Source organism: Cnephaeus nilssonii (assembly GCF_951640355.1).
Source record: "Cnephaeus nilssonii genome assembly, chromosome: 13".
Lineage (NCBI taxonomy): Eukaryota > Metazoa > Chordata > Mammalia > Chiroptera > Vespertilionidae > Cnephaeus > Cnephaeus nilssonii.
In genome coordinates this window covers 18,865,570-18,889,690 of record NC_137084.1, presented here as the reverse complement: position 1 = coordinate 18,889,690, position 24,121 = coordinate 18,865,570, and the positions used below count along the sequence as shown (strand labels likewise).

General features: G+C 39.0%; 1 protein-coding gene across 1 annotated transcript in view; it reads right to left on the bottom strand.

The window, feature by feature from the left end:
• Nucleotides 1–2,209: 2,209 nt before the first annotated feature.
• The window catches only part of LOC307109688 (fatty acid desaturase 2-like protein FADS2B), a gene marked incomplete at both ends in the record, with an annotated part of 30,265 nt that continues 8,353 nt past the window's right edge, over nucleotides 2,210–24,121 (bottom strand). The window contains 10 exons of the mRNA XM_079788555.1: nucleotides 2,210–2,261; nucleotides 3,687–3,812; nucleotides 5,057–5,136; nucleotides 6,940–7,036; nucleotides 7,997–8,094; nucleotides 8,286–8,362; nucleotides 11,220–11,280; nucleotides 14,013–14,138; nucleotides 19,553–19,654; nucleotides 21,279–21,476. Of these exons, the coding sequence (XP_079644681.1) occupies nucleotides 2,210–2,261; nucleotides 3,687–3,812; nucleotides 5,057–5,136; nucleotides 6,940–7,036; nucleotides 7,997–8,094; nucleotides 8,286–8,362; nucleotides 11,220–11,280; nucleotides 14,013–14,138; nucleotides 19,553–19,654; nucleotides 21,279–21,476 (1,017 nt within the window). The remainder of the gene's footprint in view (nucleotides 2,262–3,686; nucleotides 3,813–5,056; nucleotides 5,137–6,939; nucleotides 7,037–7,996; nucleotides 8,095–8,285; nucleotides 8,363–11,219; nucleotides 11,281–14,012; nucleotides 14,139–19,552; nucleotides 19,655–21,278; nucleotides 21,477–24,121) is intronic.

Here is a 24,121-nt window from a genome sequence, read left to right as displayed (position 1 = left end):
CCCCCCCCTCCCCCCCAATTGACCTTCCCCCAGCCTCCGCTATCCCCTCGGCACATGCCCTCACCCCCCTCCCAGTGTCTTGGGTCCATTGGTTATGCTTATATGCATACCTATAAGTCCTTCAGTTGATCTCTTACCTCCCCTCACCCCCATTATTGACTAGTACTAGTAAGTTAAAATGTATTCCATTATAAACTTTTGTTCTTACCTAGCACCTATTTTGAACTGTATGTGAGAGCAGGGAGAGTGACAGAGAGGTTCAGTAGCTAGTATAGTGTGTCTGTGCTTTTGCTCATATATTCATGGGTGGGGGTCGGGGTGGGGTGGAGAGCAGCTTACAGATGACCTCGGCTGCAGGGAGAGAAAGCAAATGGCATGACCTCTATTCAGCTTTCACGTTTCCTTTACATCATCTGTCTAAATCTCCCAGATTTGTTCAGTTTCACAGTAACCAACTCCATTTGGGGAAATGCAACATGGGCTAGTTTCCACCTTGAGGAAGGAATGTCTTGAGGTAGTAAATGTGTCCAGGGAGAGGACTGGTTGCTATTTCTAGTGACTAGGAGAACAAATCATGCTTGAACATCTCTGGGAGTTGGATAGAGAAAGCAACCACTGTGCTCCACTCCCACTTGCAACCCCGATTTCAGACATGAGTAATCTTCTGTAGATCCACTGGCAGGAGGATTCTTGGCTCTTATCAGATCCACCCAGGGCTTACATTATGAAGGATTATGAAGTCAACAAAACTTTTCTCCCTTTTCATCCCCTACCCAACTTCCCAATTGAATATTACTAGTATTTAAATGCTCACTCCTCCCAGATAACCCCTTCTCCTTTCTTAGCTTTGGCATGCATGGATTACCCTTAGGACATGTGAGTAATTTAATGTATTTTCCGTCATTGCCCCTCTGTGGCCCCTGCTCCCTCTGCTTCAACCCCAGTGGCTTCTTTCAAGTCTCCACACTTTTTTTTTTTTCCTGCCACAAGGTCTTTGCTTCACAACCCAGGGATTAAATTAAGAAAAAAACAAATAAATAAACAACAACAACAAAAAAAAAACCCCAAATATTTTGCAGAGTTTGGAAGAAGGAGATGTAATACTTGCTGGTAGAATGTCAGACAACAGATAAACCCCTAACGCTGAGGATGGAGGTCATGCCATTTGTTTTTGTTTTTCCCTGCAGACAGGTCATGTGTAAACTGCCCCACCCTCCGTGAATACATGAGCAAAAGCCAGACATTAAACATCACTATACTAGCTACTGAGAGTGTTGACTCATCCTTCTAGTATTGAAACTCCCTCGTCCTAAAACATGCTTCAGCAGGGTGTTATGTAACCATAAAAAATGCCTTGACATAGCCTGTGGTCTAGTTTATAGAAAACATATTCCTCTCTTGCAGTAGGGTCACCTAATAATGAGGTTTGGCAGCTCTGTTTTGGTGGGTAGGGATTAGGCAAACAAATCTTATAACCAGGGAGAGTCTATTCTTTACCAGTTGCTATTGGGACTAAATGTAGGAAGCACTTTTAAGAAATGTTATAACTTGGAAACAAATATATATATATATATATATATATATATATATATATATATATATATACACACCAATTACACATGTGCAGTACAATAATGGAAATCTGAAATGAGCATTTAAATATTTAGAGATTTTAATGTTAATTATACTCAACATTTAAAGAAAAAGAAGTTCAAGTGTTTAAAAAAGAAATAAGCAAAAAAAAAAAAATTGTGCTTCACCAGGAACTTCTTAAATGTATGATTCCCTTCAAAGAGCAATTGCCCGGTTTTTCAAAAAGTGCTCTATCTGAAGTCAGTCCTTGGCCCTCTTCTGTCTATGTCCACATTGTCAGTGAGACTTTTACCTGGCTCCTGTACTTATGCCCAGAGACTGAGATGATTTGAGTAAGGCCTGTTGGTAGGACTAAGTTAAAGATCTTTTGGAAAAAATAATAACATTGGACTCCATTTCCCATTTGACACTCTGGTCAAAGCCATCTTGTGTTCCCTCTGCTTCTTATTTGCAGAGGAAACCTTCAGAGAGAGAGAGTTATCATGTATCCTTGGAGTTCACACTCCTGGCACACTCCGGTATGCCAATGGCACTGACAGGTGAGTGGGAAGTTCTTACACATTCACCAGCCTCCCTGAGAGATGCAATTACGTGCACATCAAGGCGGGCATCTGCATCATGTTTCATAGTATGCATCCATCCAGAGGGCTGCGGATTTCTTCAAGGACCTGTGGGAGGAGTGAAAGAGATTATCAGGAGGTGAGACTCTAAGATAAAAGATGCTACTCCATGGAACATAGGCTCTTTTAATTGGTTCAGGGCCATGTTGTCATTTTCAGTGATATGTGAAAAATATCTTCTTCTGTTGTCCAGTGCGGGGAGTCAAATATACTGAATTGTGTTTTTAGCAGGTGAGGTCACCTTTCTCTTATGGAAGAGATTGTTCTTCTTTCATTTACTCTCTTCTGTATCCCAAACCATCACCTACCCTTTTCTCTAGTTTTTTTTAAACTCTTTTGAGATTCTACAAGATAAAGCATGCAACTGTATAACAATCCATCCAATATACACCTACCCATCTTATTTTATAATGTGAAAGATACTTTTCAAGGCTCTGGGGATGCAACAGTGTATAGGGGAGGGGTGGGTCCTGTCCACGTGGAGTTTCTGGTCTAGTGGGAGACACATATTAAAGAATTTATTACCCAATATGTTATTTAGTCATGATTATGACACAAGTCATGAATGCGGCAAGAGCATGTGACTTAGTCATAGGCGCCAGGGAAGACTGAGGCAGAAAAGGCATTTGAGATGAGCCTTGAAAATTGACAAGGGCAGGTTGGAAGAACATTCTAGGCAGAAGAAAAGGTGACAAAGGAAGTGAAATGGCAAGGGCAGGGGGTTATGTAACAGATGAAGGGAGGCCAGGTATCTGGAGGGCAGAGAAGGAGGAGGAGAGTAGTAGAATCTGACACTGGAGTACTAGGCAGGGATCAGATCAGAACAGGACTGGCCTTGTTGGCTTCTTTCAAGATACTGTTATGGTTTTGTTTGCTTGTTTTTCCCCCCAATCCTAAAAGGAAGTTATTAAACCCAGATCACTGGCTGTTAGTCTGATTAGCACAATGCTTTTTAGGGAATTGAATGCTTCAGGATGGGTATGAATTTTCAGTTCCCTCAGGGCTTGCCATTCTTGGTCAGTTACCCCTGGGGTCAGTCTATAGGGGATCAGTTTTCCCTGCCCGATTCACACATTTATGTCCTGCTGGACTCTGCAAGTATCTTCATTTGCAACCCTGGACCAGAATCTTCGAGAGTCTCTCCCACCACTTAAGTTGTCAAGCATGCAAAGGCTCTATAGGGGACACAAAGGCAAATAATACGCAGCCCTGGTTTTAAGAAGCTTAAACTTTTGTAGAAAGGCATTTCCACTAAGAAGTACCTAGAAGGCAGAGGTACATGGTAAAATTATTATTATTATTATTATTATTATTATTATTATTATCAAATCTGCAGTTGATGCTATTCATGTCCATGCCAGGCATACAGGAGCCCCTTAATAAATGGTTCTTGGGTGAATGAATCACAACCCAGTGAATAGTCTGGGGACCTGAAAAAAAATGAGAGCTGAGTTGAGGAGACTCTGTTATTACCTGACAATATCTCCAAATGCTTTCAATATGGGCTTATTCACATACTGCAATCCATGCTTGGCACACAGGGACCTCACCAGAGGTGCCACCTTCTGATAATTATGGCGGGGCATAGTGGGAAACAGACTAGGGAAACAGAAACAGGAGGTACAAAACTTAGACCTACAGAGCAACCGGAAAGAGGTTTCTTTCCCCATTACTAAATAAAATTATGTCAGCAATGCAGACCCAACCTTGACTTTGCACAATACTGCTGCAGGAAGTTAAAAAAAACAACAACCTCTTGCCAAACACTCTTATCTTATCTCTTAACCTTCTGTGAGCCCTGTGGTTGGCAATGTTTGGGAGGAGCTAAGAAAATAAATATTAGCATCATAAAAAATGTTTATAGTTGGCAGCTCAAATGAAAGTATGGATTTTTTCTTTTCTTTTTTTTTTTTTACCATTCTAAATTATCTAGAGAGCTGGAGATATTCACCTTCCATCTCTCTCCGTCTGTCTGTTTCTCTATCCATCTAACTCCTGCATCACGAATAGATAAGTTCTAGTAATGGCATGTAGGGAAAAGTTCTAGGATAGGAGTAAGAAGTGAGGACAGATGGGCTTTCATCCAAGGCTTTAACTAATCAGCCAGATGACTTTCTTGGGTTTTTATCTCCACTTTGATAAAATATAAATAATAATTATATCTTGTTTTGCTGGGATTTTAAAGAACTAACATGAAAGAAAGGATAAAAAAAACCTATGAATAGGTATAAGATCTCTTCCTTCACTATCACAGAAATGGCTTCGATAAAGAGGTTGTGGAAAGTCTCTCCCCTGAATATTCTGGGGAGATTAACTCAAAGGATTATCATTTACTCTTTCTGTAGGGCACGTTTGCCTAACTGACCCTTTGGTAATGTATTTCCAGATGCCATTTGGAAATTGCAGCAGAGACTGGATTTCATTGTTGATTATTTTGTAACCTTAGCTCTAAAGATATAGATACAGCTAGGCATTTAAATTAAATTACAATTAAGTTTCAACACAACTTGGTTACCCAGGTGTCATGATTTTTCTTGGGTTTTGCCAACAAAACAAATGCAAAGAAAACAATCAACAATTTCTAAATCCAAGGGAATCTGGAAATCAAATCACTGGTAGTTTCTAAGATTTCACTCTATTTACTCACTATTGTTGTACCTCCTTCTTTTCTTTTTCTTTTTTCTTCTTTACCCTTAATGTTAGTAGAAAGATAGCAGTCTTTAAAGAATTCTGGTTCATTTTTTCCCCTCTGAGATCCCAACCCTATGGCTCTGCTCTGGACAGTATGGAGGTTATTATAAGTCAGATCCCCTTCCCCTTCATGGATTGTTTCTATTACTCACTGGTGCTCGATTTGGAAGTTCAGGTGCCCAGTGAACCAGTCATTGAAAAAGGACTGTTCAACATTACAGGTGGCCAAGACCTGAAAAGAAAAAGTTTACATTAGATATAAATAAGCTCAAGTGTCAAACAGAAAATGTTTAGTTCCCCCCTCCCCCAGGCAATCATTCTACAAGTGCTCATTGATTACCTCTTTTGTGTAAGAAACTATGAAGAATAAAAAAAATAGGTGGTCCCAGGTAAATAAATAGCTTACAATTTAAAACATAAATAAGACATTTTGCTAAGAAGTATATATAAGGCAATAGATATGAAAAAGTGCATAGAATTTGAGGGGGCTAAGTCACAATCAGCTCTTAGATACAAAAGACTAAAGTGTCACCAATGAGGACCTTGGCAGATAAAAAAGTGAGAATAGAGGAGTTTGGTAGAGATTGTAGGGGTTAGAATCCATTTCCATAGAATGGAATTGAAGGGCTTCTCAATGGGGAATAAGGCATTCAAGGATTTTAACCAAGGGTTCAGTGCATAGAAGTACATTTATGTAAATATTTTCCTTTGTAATCTAATGTATTTTATTTTATACATTGAAAAGTATCATCATGAGGAGTTTGTAGGCTTCTTCAGACTGCAAAGATTAAGATCCTTTGTGAATGTCATTTTATTCAATACCTTTCTAAGGTTTAATTCCAGTTGAGTTGACATTTTGAATATTATTTTTGTGGTTGTTCTATGTCAGCATTTCTCAAAGCATTCTTCAGAAAACCTTGGGGTTCCCTAGGACATTTTTCAGGGGATCTGCAAGGTCAAAATTATTTCTGTAATACTTCTAAGACTTTTTTTTTTCTTTTCATTCTCATTCTCTCATGCTTGTACAGTAGATTTTCCCAGAGGCTATTAATATAGGATGGCACCATCACTCTGATGTGTTGCTTTGATTCTTATATTAATTAATAATGAATTCATAATGAATTCATAAATGTTTGAAAGTGTTTTAATTTCAACTATAGTAAATATCCATGAATATAAATAACCGATATAAACACAAGCTCTTTCAGGTTCGCAGTGACTTTTAAGAATGTCAAGTGGTTCTGTAACCAAAAAATATGATAACCACTACTTGATACCCTATGGAAGGTCCACTGAACTTGGAAGTGAGTTTGGAGAAGGAAGTAGAATTATGACTGGATTCTCCAGTCAATCGTGGCTCAGCAGATGGAAGGCCGAGGAGGTAGGGCTGTTTTGCGCTGGTTAAAACTCTGAATCATTCACAGATGCTTGGAGAGCATGTCGTGTCTCCTCACTGAGCCTCTCTACCTATACAAAGAAATGAGGTGCATTCCAGTGTCCTCTTGGGTGTTAAATTTATTCTGTAATTGAAAGGCTGTGTCATGTGGTCAGCAAATCTTTTCTATAAAGTATCGAACTGCAGATATTTTAATTCTATGTCAGAGCTACTTAATTCTGCTGTTGTAGCATGAAAGCATTCATAGATAATATAAAAATGTATGAACATGGTTGTGTTCTAAGAAATTTTTTTTTACAGAAATAGAAAGTGGGTCAGATTTGGCCCTTGAACTGTAGTTTACTGACCCTTGGTTTAGAGCAAAGGCCCTGAAATCAAACTGCCTGTGTTTAAAACCTGTTTGTACCACCTATTAACTATGTGATCTTATGCGAGTTACTCAACTTCTTCATTCCTCAATTTTATCATTTGCAATGTGGGAGTAATCATAGCACCTATCTCATGTAGTTAGATGCACAGTAGTTGACAGGGCTTAGTTTCTGGCAAGCATTGGATAAGAATGAATTCATATTACTGGAGGTAACCAGACTCTAAATCATTATGCTTTGAAGGATCCTCTCCCAGGAACTTCATTACTACCTGAGTACTGAGCCAGTCTCTGTTCTCCTCTCTGCTCATTTTCATTGGTATGTGGCTCATCTGCGTAACACATGCAATCCAGGGACTTTCAAGAAACCTTTTGGAGAATAAAAGGAGGAATTGATGACTCCTTGAGGTGTTAAAGTTCCAATCACTGGGCTTACATAATTACTGACAAAGTTGGCTGAGTATTGGAGGAAGTAAAAGTGACTCCAAGGTTCCAGTAAAATAGTGGTCATTTATTTTCCTCTTTAAATCTAGAAATGACACACTAGGTATTTGGTCACAAGACCTACATTGCTGCCTAATGTGCAGAAGCAGTGCCCCAAAGTTTGCTGTAGCATTGGTGCAAGGATAAAAAAAAATACCTAACTTAAGGGCATACACAGCCTGGGTTTTGTCATCAGCTAGAGCTGGGTTCAAGTTCTGGTTTAGTACTGCCATTGGACCGTAAAAGCTCTGTAGCCTTGGGCAAGTGATTTAATCTCTCTGAGCTCCAGCTTCCTTAGCAGAAAATAAGATGATACTATCTACAATACAGGATAATGTGAGGATTGCAGCAAATAAGAGAATGCCTATTAAGCCTTTAGCAAAGTGCCTAATGCAGAGTAGATATTATTATCTTTATTATTATGTAGGATTTAGAATAATAAAGTAAAATAATGAGGGGGGTAAATTGGGAATTTGAAGAGTGCTATTCAGTGGGAAGTCATTTTGGTTTTGGGAAAATTCCTAGTCATAAAATAAGTTTTAAAAATTTCTTCTCTTCCATTATCTTTGGAAGGATTATGATGTCCAACTGGATTACAGTTTTAAAAGATTTTGGGGTCAGGTGAAATACTTAATTGGGAATTAAGCAAGTGGGAACAAAGAGAGAAGATGGGGCCAATATTTTTTTCTAAGGAGCACTTCTTACTCAAATATTTCAACTTTTGTTTTCTTCACAGTTACAGAGAATGGGGCATGGTGCCATAATCTTATGCTAATCACAAATGGATTAGATAAGGAAGATAAGAGAATTATCTAGGGAATAAAGTGGATATTCTTGCTTTCTTACTTGACCAAATATATGAGCAATATTGTTCCGAAGATTCCATAGAAAGGGCCAAATGCGATGAAATATCGGATGTAAAAACTGCTGACCCAGACAATGTCCTGCAGAGAGAAGTGTTGAAAGTTAGATGCTCTGAACACAATCTCATTTCCCCCTCATGGGCTAGGGTCCCTTCATGTACTGGCTAAATCTTACGTCTCTCTATTCAAAGAAGCTCTATCTGAAAGAGACTAAGCATTTTCATTTCCCATTTTCTACTTGATTTAGCTTCAGAGAATGAGTTGTTACTCACCCTCCAATATCTTCCGAGGTACATCACTTGCATGGATTGCAGGTTGAAATATACAGGCATGAGGAGGGGAAGTGCAACTGAAAACAACAACAATAACAAAAAATATGTTGAATAAATGAGTAGAATGTGTCCTCAGTGCGAGTCAACAGGGCTCTATCTCCTTAACATGCCACCCTGCAATGTTGCCTCTGAGAAGGGCAGCAAGCTTGAGATCCAAAATGGGATTTTTGATTCTATGAGGCAGGAACAGGAATTTGGTTCAAGCTTCCTCAAGAAGACTAGGGAAGCACTCAAGATTTGAGTCATTCTTGATGGAGGCATCCTAAAAGCGCTTTTACTGTGAGCTTTCAAGTTAGCTTAAGGTCTATGGAAACCTTCCATCCTTCACAATCCTTAGGATAGGGCCTGGCCACAATATGTCAAGGTGGCAGAAATAAAGAAGCTGTACTCCTTTCTTGGCTTAAGAATCATTTACCTGCCTTTCACCCAGGATCAGTGAGGCCAGAGCACAAACAAGTCTTATGGAGAACCTTTGGGTTTTGACAGACTCTCTCCTTGACCACACTTTAGTCAGGTCCTCTGAGTCCTCTTCTAGAGTAGGCTTGTGTCTGCCTGCAAAGTCTCAAACTATGTAACCCCTCAGCACAAATGACTTCATCCATCCCACATACTAAGAAACTTGAACAAATACTAGCATACTTTCTAACAGCTCAGGGCCACATCCCTGGGATGCCTTTCTTTTCTTAGAGCATTTATGTTAGAAATCTTACAATTGTAAATGCTTTCTCTGACCCACTGAGATATATCTTAGATGACCCAGAAATGGCTTCCTTAAGGACTTGAGAATCATCCATTTGAAATATAATAATGAAGGTTAGGGCCCTGTCTCCTAGTTGCTGTGGGAGGGTAGGAGCCTAACTTCCATAAGCACCAGTAGCAGACACAGATGGCCTAATCACATTGACCATTTTCTCATCCCCTCAGCGTCTTTCAGTAATATCCATTAGCATGCCCCCATGTTTTAAAAGTGCCCCACTTTTTGTTCTAGCAGAGTTGAGCTCAGTTTACATTGAAGCCCTCTCCCTTACTGCAATAGCTTGAATAAAATATGTCTTGCCATCTCTAACAAATGTCTAGCTCTGTTTCCCTTTGACAGTTTTAGTATGATTCATATGTACCTGAGATGCTAAGTTGGCATTTGAAGGGAAAGGACACAATGAAACAGCCCCTGTGGGCAGTGTGGTTTGGGAGGGGGAGATTCTGCAGTGATTCCACAGCATTCATTCATTTTTCATACGCTAAAGGCATATTGCCGCATGAGAGATGGGGAGAATTCAGAAAAGAAATTTTTATATGAACACACATCTAGGTTGGAGGTTAGCTACCTTTCAAAATGGGGCACCAATGTCCTCCTTCTTCTTTTTGGTTGTGCAAGAGAAAGAGCAGGTGATTACTATGGGATGGGCTGCAGGATTCCAGCAGTGGAAGGGGCAACAGTGGAATTAAGTCCCTATGTCTCTAAAAAATTGGACCACAGGCCATCTGTTCAGGCATGTTACAGATGACCACTGGCAGCAAATATTTGGGAAAATCAGATAATCTGCAACAGAGTTTCTTAGCTTTGGCCCTGTTGGAATTTTGGGCCCAATAACTCTTCGTTGTTTTAGGGGCTGTCCTGTGTATTGCGGGATGTTTAATAGCATCCTTGGCTTGTACCTCCCAGATCCAGTACTATCTCTCCCCTTCTGCTGTGATAACCAAAAATACCTCTAAACATTGTCAAATGTCCCACTGGGAGCAACATTGCTCCTGGTTAAGAACCCTGATCTACAGAAAATGTTTGTATCCTTCCCTGATTTTGGTTTATTTCCCAAATGTTTTAGATGAACATTTTGGGGTTCCACAAAACCTTTTTATGTGAGCTGTCATGGTTTTGATTTTGGTTAGGATCAAAGCATTTGGCTTCTGATGATCTTTATTAGTATTAGCATTATTTAGCTACCCTGTTTTCTTTGTAATTCTCACCCAAGGAGTGAGGATATTTTTCACATTGATTTTTAGAGAGAGTGGAAGGGAGGGGGAGACAGAGAGAGGAAAGAGAGAAACATTGATGTGAAAGAGACACATTCATTGATTGCCTCCCACAAATGCCCTGACTACCCTATTTTCTTTTAAGCCTGGACCCACATCCCACATTTCTATCATCTATCTATCTATCTATCTATCTATCTATCTATCTATCTATCTATCATCTATCTATCTATCTATCTATCTATCTATCTATCTATCTATGTATCTATTTATCTATCTATCTATCTATCTATCTATCTATCTATCTATCTATCATCTATCATCATCATCTATCTGTCTACCTACCTATCATATAGCACCTATCTATCATGTATCTGTCTATGCTTACTAAAATACCATATCTTCTACAACCGTATGTAAGCCATGGAAACAGCCAGCTTTCTTTCACACAGAAGCTGTATAAGTGCCTTTTGTTCCTGGGTCTCTACTTTTTCTGGCATCATACTGTCAATGCTTTGGCATTCTTTTCCTGTCTCTCTTCCCTCCCTACCCAAATGCCACTATGCTTTTCTTCTTGTAGGTGTTTAGTCTTTCCACAATTAAGAGTCCTAGATTCAAGATTCCTTGATTGGCATCCTGACTTCCATCCTTCTCAGAGCATTTCCTTCCCTACCCAATATCCAGAGTGATGAAATGCCTATTAAAGATTCCTATTTGCTTCTCAATTTTTCCTTTTCAGTTTTCCACCACAGTAAGTCTGAAAGAAGGCATTCTGCTTTCCTCAGTTATAAGACAACATGCGCTGGTCTCTCTGTTAGAGCATTCCAGTCATGTCTTCTGGCTTGACTACTGCTTGCTTCAAGGAAATGGAATGATAAGGAATTTGGCTTCAAGGAGACTCACCCAGATAGAAGTAAAGGTGCTGCTTTCCATAGTCAATGTATTTGATTTTCTTCTTGCCATACTGAATGGAGAGAGAATAAAACTTAAATAAGAGACAATACTTCTGGCCATTACACTCGAGGACATCTGTGTGTTTGTGAGTGTCTAAAATCTCTATGGAAAGAGCCATCTGATCAGAGTTCATTGGTTGTTGAACTTAAGGCACTAGAAGAAGCATAAGTGGAGTGGGGGAAATATTGTGGCATCTTTTTGCCTTAATTAAATATGAGCAATTCTTGTATAGATGGTTTATTCCATTTGACTACTGTATGTGGATTGTGATCATTTTTTAAAAAAATTTATTGACATAGAAGCCATTTTGAGATTTTTTTTGTTCCTTCTGTGGAGTGGTGATTGAAAAGGCACATTTCTGATGAGTTTTTAAAAATCTTTTTTATAGTTTATTGATTTTTTACAGAGAGGAAGAGAGAGGGATAGAGAGTTAGAAACATCGATGAGAGAGAAACATCAATCAGCTGCCTCCTGCACACCTCCCACTAGGGATGTGCCTGCAACCAAGGTACATGCCCTTGACCGGAATCAAACCTGGGACCTTTCAGTCCGCAGGCCGACGCTCTCTCCACTGAGCCAAACCGGTCAGGACTGATGAGTTTTTCTATCTCTTCTTTAACAATGGTGTTTACAATTCTGCTTGAAGCTCAGTCTCTATCTACATTCATTCAATAGATATCTATTTAATGGTCATGTGATAAAAGATATAGGCATGGCCTCTCCTATCTGTTCCATCTTTCCTCATTTGTGTTCTGACTATGGATCTCATGCTGTAATTTACTATTTGTAAAGCACAGTGATATTATATATATCAGTACTGGAAATTTGATTTATTTTCTAGGGGTCTCCTTCATTCATTTAATCTGTTCTCAGTGCATGAAGACAGAAAATATCTTGAGAGGAGAAATAAAAGTATTGGTTATATCTCCAATAACTAGCAGGCACTCAATAAATGTTTAATTGAATGAATGAATAGCAATTCACATCCCACTGTATATTTTATCTGTATATTCACTCAGTTACACGATGGGCAAGGTTTGACTCTTGCTTTCCCCATTCTTTTAATACTTTCCCCATTCTTTTAATACTTTCCCACCTACATATAGATTTCTTCTCTTATTTGGAGAGTAGGTCTGATCCTTTCTTCTCGTATTGTTATAAATAAAAAGAAATATCATGGTGATGACATAATAATAGCTATTTACAGTTACTCTCAAACTCCCAAATATTTAAGTGGTGGGAAAATGGAAAAGGAAATACATGAAGAATGCTTGGGAGTTAGCAAACCTAGGAGAAAGGCTGTTTTGAGCATCCGAAGGAGGATGCTAAGTCTTGCAGGTGCATAGGAATTGGCACGTAGAAGATTTAATTAATGCTTGTTGAAAGAATGAATGTTTGAAGAAAGTGATAGAAATATTGACAATAAAATGTGAAAAAGCAAATATTCTAGACTCATCAAAACTATTTTTGATGTGAAACAACAGAATTTTAGAGTATAAATAATTTTAAGTAATGTTTTGTGCAGTAGCTTTGAAACTATGTCATATAGATCCCTAAGATGCTAGGGATATGTCCCAAGAGCAACTGTAAAACTTGGAGAGGTGGCCCTGATAATTTGTAACGTTCTAGAGAAGGCCCTTCTGAAGAAGGTCAAGCTGCTTCATGAACTTCAGTGAGACAAATCTCTCTTTGTCAGGGGGGATAATGATAAATCAAATGTCACAATTTTAGTGATGAGCATGAAGTTCACAAACATTAGAGAGGTCCGATTTGTTTGTGGAGCCATGGTCAAAAGCAACTGATTCACAATCACAGCCATGAATTTTTGTCTTTCAAAATATAGGCAAGAGAATTTGTTTCCTAATTCAGATGGAAAAGAGGGTACTACAAGGCCCAGGCAGCAACTGACAAAGCTAGATTCTTATTTTTATAAAACTCCAGAATAGTCCTAGGAGAAGATAGCAGAGTCTTCCTAGGATCCATGTCCTTAGACCTCCTCTATTGAATGAAGACTTCTAAGAAACTTGTTGATTGTCCTTTACATGATGACATTAAGTTGAGGTTTTTAAAAAAATCAATAATTGAGAAATTCTGGAGTTGACTTTTTCCTTCCTTTTTCTATATTTTAAGAAATATAAATTAGAGGTGGGGTCTCTAAGTGTCTTAAAAAAACATTTGGGCTCTGGCTCATGTGTAAATGTACCAAAATAAACATGAAATAAAAAGAATAGTATTGTCTGAGCTAGAATTAGTTGAAATAATTAGAGATTTAGATGTTTGTGCTTTAGTGCTTATTGAATGTACTGACCTGTTTCCCTGAGTGAATGTCTCCATATTCTTGGAGAGTCATTGCTGACCTCACATCACCTAGTTTTACTACCTAAAATTAGCATATGTTGCCTGAAAGCTAGTGACAGGAAGTGGGCAGGTATCTGCTTGTCATCAGGATTGCTCAAACAGGGTGATATGAGTTATATTTCTTACACTAGGAGGTTGTACTGAATAACTTTTAAGGACATAGAGTCATGTACTCCACATCTCCTAATTTTACAATCCCAGGTTCAGTTATTTAAAATCTATATCCTGGACTTAAAAAGAGAGATATTCTCAGGACATGTGTGAATTTGGAAGCTCTAGCTTGATCTTTCCAAAACAAGGCAATAGGCCTGTCTAAGAACCTCTTCTAGGAACTTCTAGAAACCACTTCTAGGAACTTTTGTTGGCCAGGACTTCTAAACGTACCTTGATAGGTTGCAAATCTCCAACCAGGAAAAGTGGACCCACATCAATATCTGGGTCTTTTGGGTAAATGTTTGGTTTTATGTGATGTTGGAAGTGTCGGTGATTCCACCATTTTACTGACAGGCCCTGAAGAGAAGAGAGGGTTCATTAGTGGTGGCAAGATTTCTCTTTTGAAATGCCCTTCAGAATTAGAGTTGTTTTTTTTTTAAAAAAAATATTTTATTGATTTTTTACAGAGAGGAAGAGAGAGGGATAGAGAGTTAGAAACATCGATGAGAAAGAAACATCCATCAGCTGCCTCCTGCACACCTACTGGGGATGTGCCCACAACCAAAGTACATGCCCTTGACTGGAATCAACCTGGGACCTTTCAGTCCGCAGGCCAACGCTCTATCCACTGAGCCAAACTGGTTAGGGCAGGATTAGAGTTTTTTACATGCATTTCCAAAGTCAAAACAAGACATTTGAGCTTCTCAAACTTGCTCCCACTGCTGGGTCACAGAATGATTCATTGGACAGAGGCTCTCAAAGCCTACAAACAAATACTCATCTGAGTCAGGAACATAAAATTCAGGCTCAAATAACACCGGATGATGAAAAATCATCAGAACCTGGTGAAATGAAATAATTTTCTATCTTTCTATTTTGATTCTCATTAAAAAAAATTCTGGCCCTAGGTGGTTTGACTCAGTGGATACAGCAGTGGCCTACAGACTGAGGATCTCAGGTTTGATTCTGGTCAAAGGCAATTACCTTGGTTGCAGGCTCCTCCCTGGCCTGGGCCCTGGTTGGGGCTTGTGCAGGAGGCAACCAATCAATGTGTTTCTCTCACATCGCTATTTCTCTCTGTCTTTCCCTCTCTTTTCCACACTCTCTCTCTCTGTCTCTGTCTCTGTCTCTCTCTCTCTCAAAAAAGAAAAAGAAAGAAAAAAAAGAAAAAATATCCTTGGGTATTAAAAAAAACACACAAAAACTATTACAAAAAAAATTTCTGGATGTAGGTGGGGCAGAGAGTAGTTTTTCTATTAAAAAAAATAAATAAAAGGAAACCTCAGCTCTAAGACTTTAATTAGTTGTGGAGGAAAAAAATGGCCCCAGGAATTTTACTTCAATGAACATTTCAAAGAATATGGATTTGAAGTGATCTCCTAGGGGAGCTTGGCTCAGATCATTGCATGTCCAGGCTTCAATGGTCTCATATATAAAAATAAATGAGAACAAAAATATTTTAGCTGATGTCATGCTTGAATCATCTCTGATTAGGTTGCTTATGATTTTATCTCTCTGAATTAAAGTCTGAAGGTCTTAGCAGAGCAAAGGGATTAGAGGCATGTCAACCTAGTTTCATATACTAGATGTATAAATATTACTGTGTGGTTTGGGCAAATTACCTGCTCTCCTTAAAGCTCAATTTCATTTACAGTAAGATTAGTATGATAATATTTACCTCCATAAGTCATTTGGGGAGATATGAGAAGTTTTATGCAAAATGTTGGCATATTGAGATATTTAATTTCCCCTCCTTTCCCCTATTGTGTTAATCATTCACAGAAGAATAAGCAGCAGTAGGTTTTTTATTGTGCATTTGACATCTCTCAATAACTGACCAATACATGTTTTAGATCTTCACTATCTAATTCAGTAGCCATAGTCATATGTGGCTATTGAATATTTGAAATGTGACCAAATTAAGATGGATTGTAAGTGTATAATACATACTGAATTTTAAAGATTCAAGATAAAAAAGAAATACAAATATCTTAATAATTTTCAGACTGATTACCTATTGAAATAATGATATTTGAATACACGGAGTAATAAAATTACCTTTTAACATGTGGCTATTAGAAAATTTAAAGTGACTTACCAGGTACACACTATACATCTATGGTACAAGAGATGGCTTTGTTTGAAAAATCTGTTAGCATTGCCTTCCCATAGTCTTCACTGCAGTTTTCTCTTAGCAACCCAAGCCCTCAATCATCAAGAGCAGTATTTTCTTCTCACTTCTAACATTCCCTAATGTCCTTCCAGTGGAATCTCTCTCCAGTCCAGTGCTCTCTCCTGAATTTCATGCTTGAATGGGAGATCACTTTCAAAACATTTTCTTTGGATGTCTCATGACATCTCAAACTCAACATGGAGTCATCAATTTCTATTCCCCCTTTTGGGTCTCCAATAGACTCTGCATTTCTCCTATTAAATTGTACACCACCCACTCACTCTTACAATTGTGTACTCACTCATTTATTCACCCACTCATTATGTACTTTGAATTATGTCCCATGTATCAGATACTGAAGTAGGCAGTATTTAGAATATAAAGATAGACACGATTAGATGGGATTCCCACATTTATGAAACATATAATTTAATAAGAGCAGGAGACAACTAAACAAGGACACTGTGATAAACAATGGTTCTCTTTTTCAATTAAATCCTCTGACAGCCAATACCTTGGCCTCTTCTACCAGCTTACTATATCCTTCAGCCAACAACTATCTATGGAAATTGGTAATATGACAGACAGGGTTTGATTCACGAAGGTCAGAGAGCGTCTGCTCAAGGTTGTGGAACTTAGAACAGTGGTCAGAGTGGTGTGGGTGTTATCTAAAGCAGCTGGCTCCTTCCTGGCTCCTCTGTCTGGAAGTTACAATTTCTGGAGATAAGGGAGAGAGTGATCCCTGGGGAAGTAAGGATTATCAACTTTGTGCAAAACAGGCTACTGGGCACCTAGTTCCATACAGGAACCACCCTAAGTCATTCTTCATTTTCACATTATGTCCTTTCTTAGGGCAGAAGCCAGGGTTTGAAATGAAACCATCCTGAATCTAAAGTCCTGCTACTAGGTGTGTGCCCTTGACCAATTTCATCAACTGTAAAATGGATGAGGTTACCGGAGGGATTACAGGAAATACCATGCTTGACACTCTTGCCCCCAAAATGTTTTAGGATGTAGGCATGGAAACAACATAAGCCAGATTTTTAAGGAAGGTGTTAATTTCAACTATTCTGCTTCTTTATCTCTATAATAATACTTGATTCTTATAGTTTGCAAAATATGCATATGGGGGGTGAGGGGTAAAAATATGCTACAGGGAGTCCATTTTGATTTTCACATTGCACAGAAGTCCAAAATGTATGCAGACATTTTGTGGTTTATTTTCAGAAACACTATTTTCTTATGCAAGCATGGCAAAGACCAGAATGTATATATTTTTGCACAGCTGGTGGATGAAAATTTCAAATTATCTCAATATCTATGCCTTTTCCAGGTGGGAGGAGAGTAAATTAATGTGAAATCAAGCTTTGAAATTTAAAATTGTCATACATGTACAAAGTGGGGATGTTTGCTGTTTATAGGATAATTTTCTTTGTTACCCCCTTCCTCTCCCCAGCCCACCTTTCTTCCCCACAGGTAACTCTCTCCTGTGCATAGTTGAAGCCTATATTAGTTGTGCTCATAAATCACTAGTTTTGCCTGAGTGCACTTGATTTGCTTTTACTTACTTTTAAAATCTTTATTGTTGAAAGTATTACAGATGTCTCTCTTTTCCCCCATTGATCCCTTCTAGACCACTTTTGATTTGCTTTTAGAGCCATTTACCATTTATTTACTTTGGTCATGAGTCATCAAGATTATATTCAAAATTGTTTCTGGAGACAAAGTTTATAACAAGAGAGCTGTGTACAAATTTGGATCAATGGGAAAGCAATAGTTCTTAAAAAAAGTACCAGCAAGGGTGGAGTTGATTGAAATATTACATTCACTGGCACTAAATCAATTGTCAAATATCTCCAGAGCAGATGAGTCTCATTTTTCCTCTGACTTCCTCAGAGTGAGGGAGGGAGGCTGAGAGGGTACACTACCTGAATCCCACAATGCCATAAAGAACCATCTCTGCTTTATTTCTGTTTTAAAGATTTCTGAGTGAATCCCAAAACACTTCATCTAACACTAGTGGATAAAGGGCTGAATAGTGTACTTACAGGAATTTTCTCATTAAACTTGTTGCATAAAATGACACTATATTATTCCTTCTAACCATGTGGGGGAACAGATATTGCTGACCTTAATCCTGACTCAATTCTCTGTTATTTTAAGACATTTAAGCCTCATTTTGCTCAACTGGAAACGGGGTAGGATCAGATGGTGATTCTAACCAAGTATCTTCCAATTCAATATGAAATCACTTCAGTAAGAAAAAACAAATAGGCTCTGAAGCAGGGCTTATGAGTTTTTCCTATGAGGGTCTGGCTTGTATGGAAGGATTCGGCTTAGTGAAAGGCTCAGAGGCATTTCCTATCCTCTTGGGCCAGAACACATAGTCATCAAATCCTAGAATGTCATAGAAAAGCAGAAAACAAATTTATCTCCTAATATTACAGATGACAACACTTGAGGGCCAGAGATAGAAAGTGACTCCCTCAAGGTCACACAGTGAACTTTATCAGAGTCAGGACTAAGAGCCATTCTTAGCAGTCCTTGGTTGGCTTCATTCATTCATTCATTCATTCAATCAATCATTAATTAATAAATAATTCATCCATCCATCCATCCATCCATCCATCCATCCATCCACTCATTCAACAAATGCTCATTGAAGAACTACTATGTGCTGGACACTTTGCTGGGTGCTGCATTGCAGTTGTGCATAGGGCACTGTGCCTGCCCTTCTGGAGCATATGTTAGTGGGGATAAGACCAACTGCCATCATGGGCACCTCCTTTTTCCAGAAGTCTGGGTTTTGCAACCTTCAGCTCTTGACCAAAGCCACCTGAGCTTCCTTGGCCACTCTTCCTCTTTCTCTTCACTTTTTTTTTTTAAATATATTTTTATTGATTTCAGAGAGGAAGGGAGAGGGAGAGAGAAATAGAAACATCAATGATGAGAGAGAATCATTGACCAGCTGTCTCCTGCACGCCCCCCACCAGGGACCGAGCTCACAACCCGGGCATGTGCCCTTGGCTGGAATCGAACCTGGGACCCCTCAGTCCACAGGCCGACGCTCTATCCACTGAGCCAAACCAGCTAGGGCTCTCTTCACTTTTATCTATTCTTCTGCACGGTTTCCTTTATTTCTTCACAGCCACACCCTTTCGGAACTATTCAGGCTTGCTGGATTCCCCTAGCTTCCCAGCAGTAAATGTGCAGAGCCCTCCTGAGAATATTCCTATTCATGAATTTATAGGACATATCTTCATTTTTAAAGGCACAACCCTTCTTCTGTGAGGAGTTCCTTAACCGGGTGCCAGGGATTGGGTCAAAAAGCTTACTTGGGTAAGAAAAAATGTTAGAGCTTCTTAAATAAAAATAAATCCTTATAAAAATTTAAAATTCTATTTTCAGCATATATATTATAATGTAATCTTACATATTTGCATATATGCATAGTATCTACATTGCTATTATATTTACATTTATTTTCAGGGTGTGCACAAACATTTTTTACTGATCTGAGTGCACAAGCAAATTTGGAAACCACTGCCTTAGGAAATGACCTTTGAGAATTTCCTCATACTCCCTGAACATCCTGTACCTTGAGATGACACATCACAAATCTGTGCATCAGGTGGTTCCACTTGGACTTCTTAAATATGGAAAGATGACCGGTGTCATGCTGCAAAAATGAACTCTGGGCCTGGAAGAGATAAAGTTGTTAGAGGAGCTGAGAAGGGAAGAAGAAATTAACAAATGAGTCCACTAGTTGATTCAGGGGCCCTTTTGAGAACAGTGGGAGATTTCGTCTGACCTCAAGGCAAATGCACTTTCTATTTCCCACACATAGCACATTCTTTCCCACCTCTGTGCCTTTGTGCAGGTGGTTTCCTCAGCCTAGAATGCTTTCTTTGACACCACCGTCAAAATCTTCCAGTGTGGAGTGGAAAGAGCATGGCCTTTGGAGTCAGGAAGATTTGGGTTCTAAACCGTTCTTCACCACTTTTGAGCTGCAGGATTCTTGGCAAGTTATCAATAGCTCTGAAACTCGTCCTTCATCTGATAAGCAGGGATAATAGCACTTTACTCTTTGGGCTGTTGTGCAACATAAATACATGTAAAGTTCCCAGCCAAAGTTTGATTATTTTCTTGCTTCTAAAGTTGCTTTTCAAGGAATCATGTAATGTGGCTTTCAAAAAAAAAAGTTAACATAAAATATTCTGGGATTAATATTGATGTGAATTCCTTATAAAACCTTCCCCATTTGTCCCATTCAGAATCAAATGCCCCTTTCTGCTCCAAAAGCACATGCTTGTCCCTCTCCTTGGCATCAATGCCATTCGGTCATGTAATATGTTTAGATACTTCAATGGCAATCTTCCTCACTGGATGGTTCATTTCCAAGGGCAGGGACCATGTGCATTTCCCTTTGTGTCCAAAGCACAGTGTTGTGCTCATAGAAGGCTATGTTCAGAGATTCATACTTTAGTCAGCAAAGATTTATTGAGTCTACATGCCAGGTGTTGGTTGTCATTTATGGCAGAATCTATATGTTCTTATTCTCATATATTCAGGTGAATATATGTTCTTATTCACCTCTAGGCCTGGTGAATGGATTCATGCACCAGTGGGGTCCTTCTGTTTGGCCTGTGGGGATCTGGCTCTCTGACATCCCCTGAAGGGTCCTGGATTGAGAGAGGGCGGTTCTCGGGTGATGCACCCCTGAATGAGGCTCCCTCCTCTCTGGTTCTGGGTGCGTCACCCAAGAACTTCAGCTGCCAAGTCACAGCAGCTTGGCAGCTCCTGTGTTGAGTGTCTTCCCCCTGGTGGTCAGTGCGCATAATAGCTACCAGTCAGACGGTCAAACGGCTGGTGGGCCGGTCACTTAAGCTTTTATATATATAGATAAGATGTATTCTCTGCTCTTGAAGTATTCATGGTCTATGCATTGATAAATGCTGGTTGGTTAATGAATGAAAGATAAAGATGAATGTTACGTGACTGAAAACTGAACTTCTGTGGACAAAATTGGGTAAAGAGTAGCAACTGTCATAAATTAAATATTTGCACTATGCCAGTTATTGTGCTAGGTGTTGTTCACATTAACTTGATTAGCCCTCCTCAGAAGATTTTTGTAAAAAAATTGTTATCCCCCCATTTTACAGGTAAGAGAACTTGGGCCCAGCAAGGTTTGATAATCTGCCGGGTCAGACACCAATGAGTAGCTTGCCAAGAAGTATCCAGCAGCAGCTGACACCAATCTAAAGAGAGAAGACATTCTGAGCCTTCTCCCAAAGCTATTGCCTGGGGTTAGGATACCTGCTTACCTGAGAAATTGTGAGAAGAAAGGAAATACATATTGTAATTGGCCAGCCATTGCCAAAATGCCACAGCATTAGCCAAGCCAGGGCTTCCAAAATCAAGATCTGGATGAGGTGAAGGGAAAAGAACCCCAGGCTGGCACTGAACATGTTCATAGCCTCTAATGTCCTCCGCAGTTCTTGGAAATCTTTCACCAACTGGGCCTGTGAAATATTCAAGGAGGAAATTCGTTCTTTCAGGAGAAAGAAAGCTCAAATGATCATAATTACTAATATATTTTATTAACTTATTAATACCTTAATTTTATAAATAGAAATTTATTAATATTAATACATTTAATAGGGCAGAATTAAAAACAAAAAAAAAACAATAAGGAAAAAAACCTTTGAAAAATATTATGATAATTTTTTTTCTCTAGAAAAGAGAAAGATGGGTAGTGGTTTGTCAACTATCCTCAAGCTGCATGGAACTTAGAATTAATGTCTTTTTTTGAGGGGTGGTGGTGGTCAGTAAAGATATACAAAAGTCAGCCCAGTCAGTGTGGCTCAGTGGTTGAATGTTGTCCTATGAACCAGGAGGTCATGGTTCAATTCCCCATCAGGGCACAAGTGGGCTCGATCCACAGTGGGGGGCATGCGAGAGGCAGCCGATCAATGATTCTCATCATGCTTCTATCTCTCCCTCTCCCTTCTTCTCTGAAATCAATAAAAATACATTAAAAAAAAGATATACAGAAGTCTAACAGTTGTTTTTGAAACCATCAGTATTATTTCAGGTGTTGACTGATTTCTGGTTATGCTTTGGAGAACTTTGTTGTCTATATGGATCTATGTTACCATAGATACTGGTACAGTTTACAAGTTATTTTTACAGTTTTAAAAAAGTATTTTTATTGTTGATAGTATTACAGTTATCCCCCATTTCTCCCCCTCCCGGCCCCTGCCCCACCTCAGGCCTTCACCTCACTGTTGTCTGTCCATAGGTTATGCCTATATGCATATAAATTCTTTTTTTATGCATATAAATTCTTTAGTTAATCTCTTCCCACCCTCCCACCCTCCTTCCCTCTGAGATCTGTCAGTCTGTTACATTACCAGTTGTTTATATGTTCAAAGGGTTGGTTCATAGAAGATGATGAAGATAAACAAATATAGGTCACTTAGAATAGCTCAATGGATAAATTCCCTGTGAGCTGCTCAATAGATCCCCAGAAACAAGACAGATCTCTAGTGGCATTAGAATTTCTGCTTGTTGGAAAGGTCCTGGTTCTGTGCACATGCACCGGGCATATGTGCATGTGTGTATATGTACAATACTAGCCTCCATTGTCACATCATACTAGAGAGCCAGTGCAAAGACTGGGCAGAAATATCTCTTAGCTTAATGACTATTATGGGGTTGAAACCAGGCCTGTTGAGAAAGTGACCAGAGTAGAAGAAAGAACCGGATTGTTCAGATGTAAGAAAGGAAGAAATTTGAAATAAAAAAGAGCTAAGAACATAATTCTAGAAGTCAAACAATTTCATTTAAAAATTCACTGATGCAACATTTAAAGGATCTACTGCCTGGGAAAAGTCTGGATGGGCTCATCGATCAGGCCCTCATCAACCCTGGAATCTGGAGGCCATAGATAATTTTAATAGGTCATTTCTAGAGTGCCTCAGAGCTTGGTCATGTTTTCCAACCTATTTATTTACAGAGACAGGGTTGCCAAAGCCCAGAAGAGTGATTGGTTTGAAACCATCAGCAAGTCAGTGACAGATGCTGGATTTAAACTTATGTTTCCTGACACCCAGTTTTGTGCTTAAACACTAATTGTCTGTCTACATATATATCTGGGTAAATACAAGATAATCATTCATTGTCTAAAAGAGTGTTGATCTCTGGGAGTAACCCTAAATTTTCTTTAGTTTTATATCCATCTGTACTTACATATGTATCTTCACATAGATGCACTAAAGAAAATTTATGGTAGATCGTTACCTCCTTATAGCTCTTAGCCATTAGTGGGAGTTTCTTTTCCTTAGAGAATATTTTTGGGAAAAACAAGCTTTGCATCATCTTCCTCTTTTAACCTAGGGCCTCCTGCCCTAAGTGATATTGACTTCATAATAATGATAGCATCTAAAATTTATTGAGCATTTACTGTGTTCCAGACACTGGTCTGAGCATTTAAATGCCTTTAACTCTTTCCATACTATCCCGATAACTCTAATGATGTTGGTTCTATTGTTGCCATTTTATAGAGAGAGAAGCTGAGCTGCAGAGATTTTTGGTAACTGGCCTAAACTCATACAAATTATGGTAGGGCTAGGTTGTGAGTCCAAGCTGTCTACCCTCAGAGCCCACCCCTCTGAACACAGAGCCATGCTTCTTGACACACACAGCCTTGTGGGATGCACATGGATCTAAGGGGTGAGCTTAAGTGTTTGTCTCAGGTCTACACATAACCAGTTCTATATCCTCAGATTCTCCCTGGACCTCTGTGAGTTTGATTCCTCATTTCTTAAAGTGGAAATATAATCCTTATTCTATCTGCCTCACAGTGATAGATGGGGTCAGCACTTTGTACAAATTATTTCCAAAGAATTATAAAATGTAAGCTGTCTATTATCTGAAATCCCTTTAAGCTTTATGTAAAATCATCCTGGTGAATTTTTAATCTTATAGAGACCCTGTCCTTTGGAAGACAATGTTCAGGTAGCCAAAGTATTGGAGAAAGAAAGAGTGATGTCTTTCCTTGGGAATCCCTAATGGATAGAGGTCAGAAAAGAGTGACTTGGAGTCTCGGTTCAACACACCAGCTGTGGGCCTTTCAGAAAGGAATTTATTTTCCCTGGACTATCAT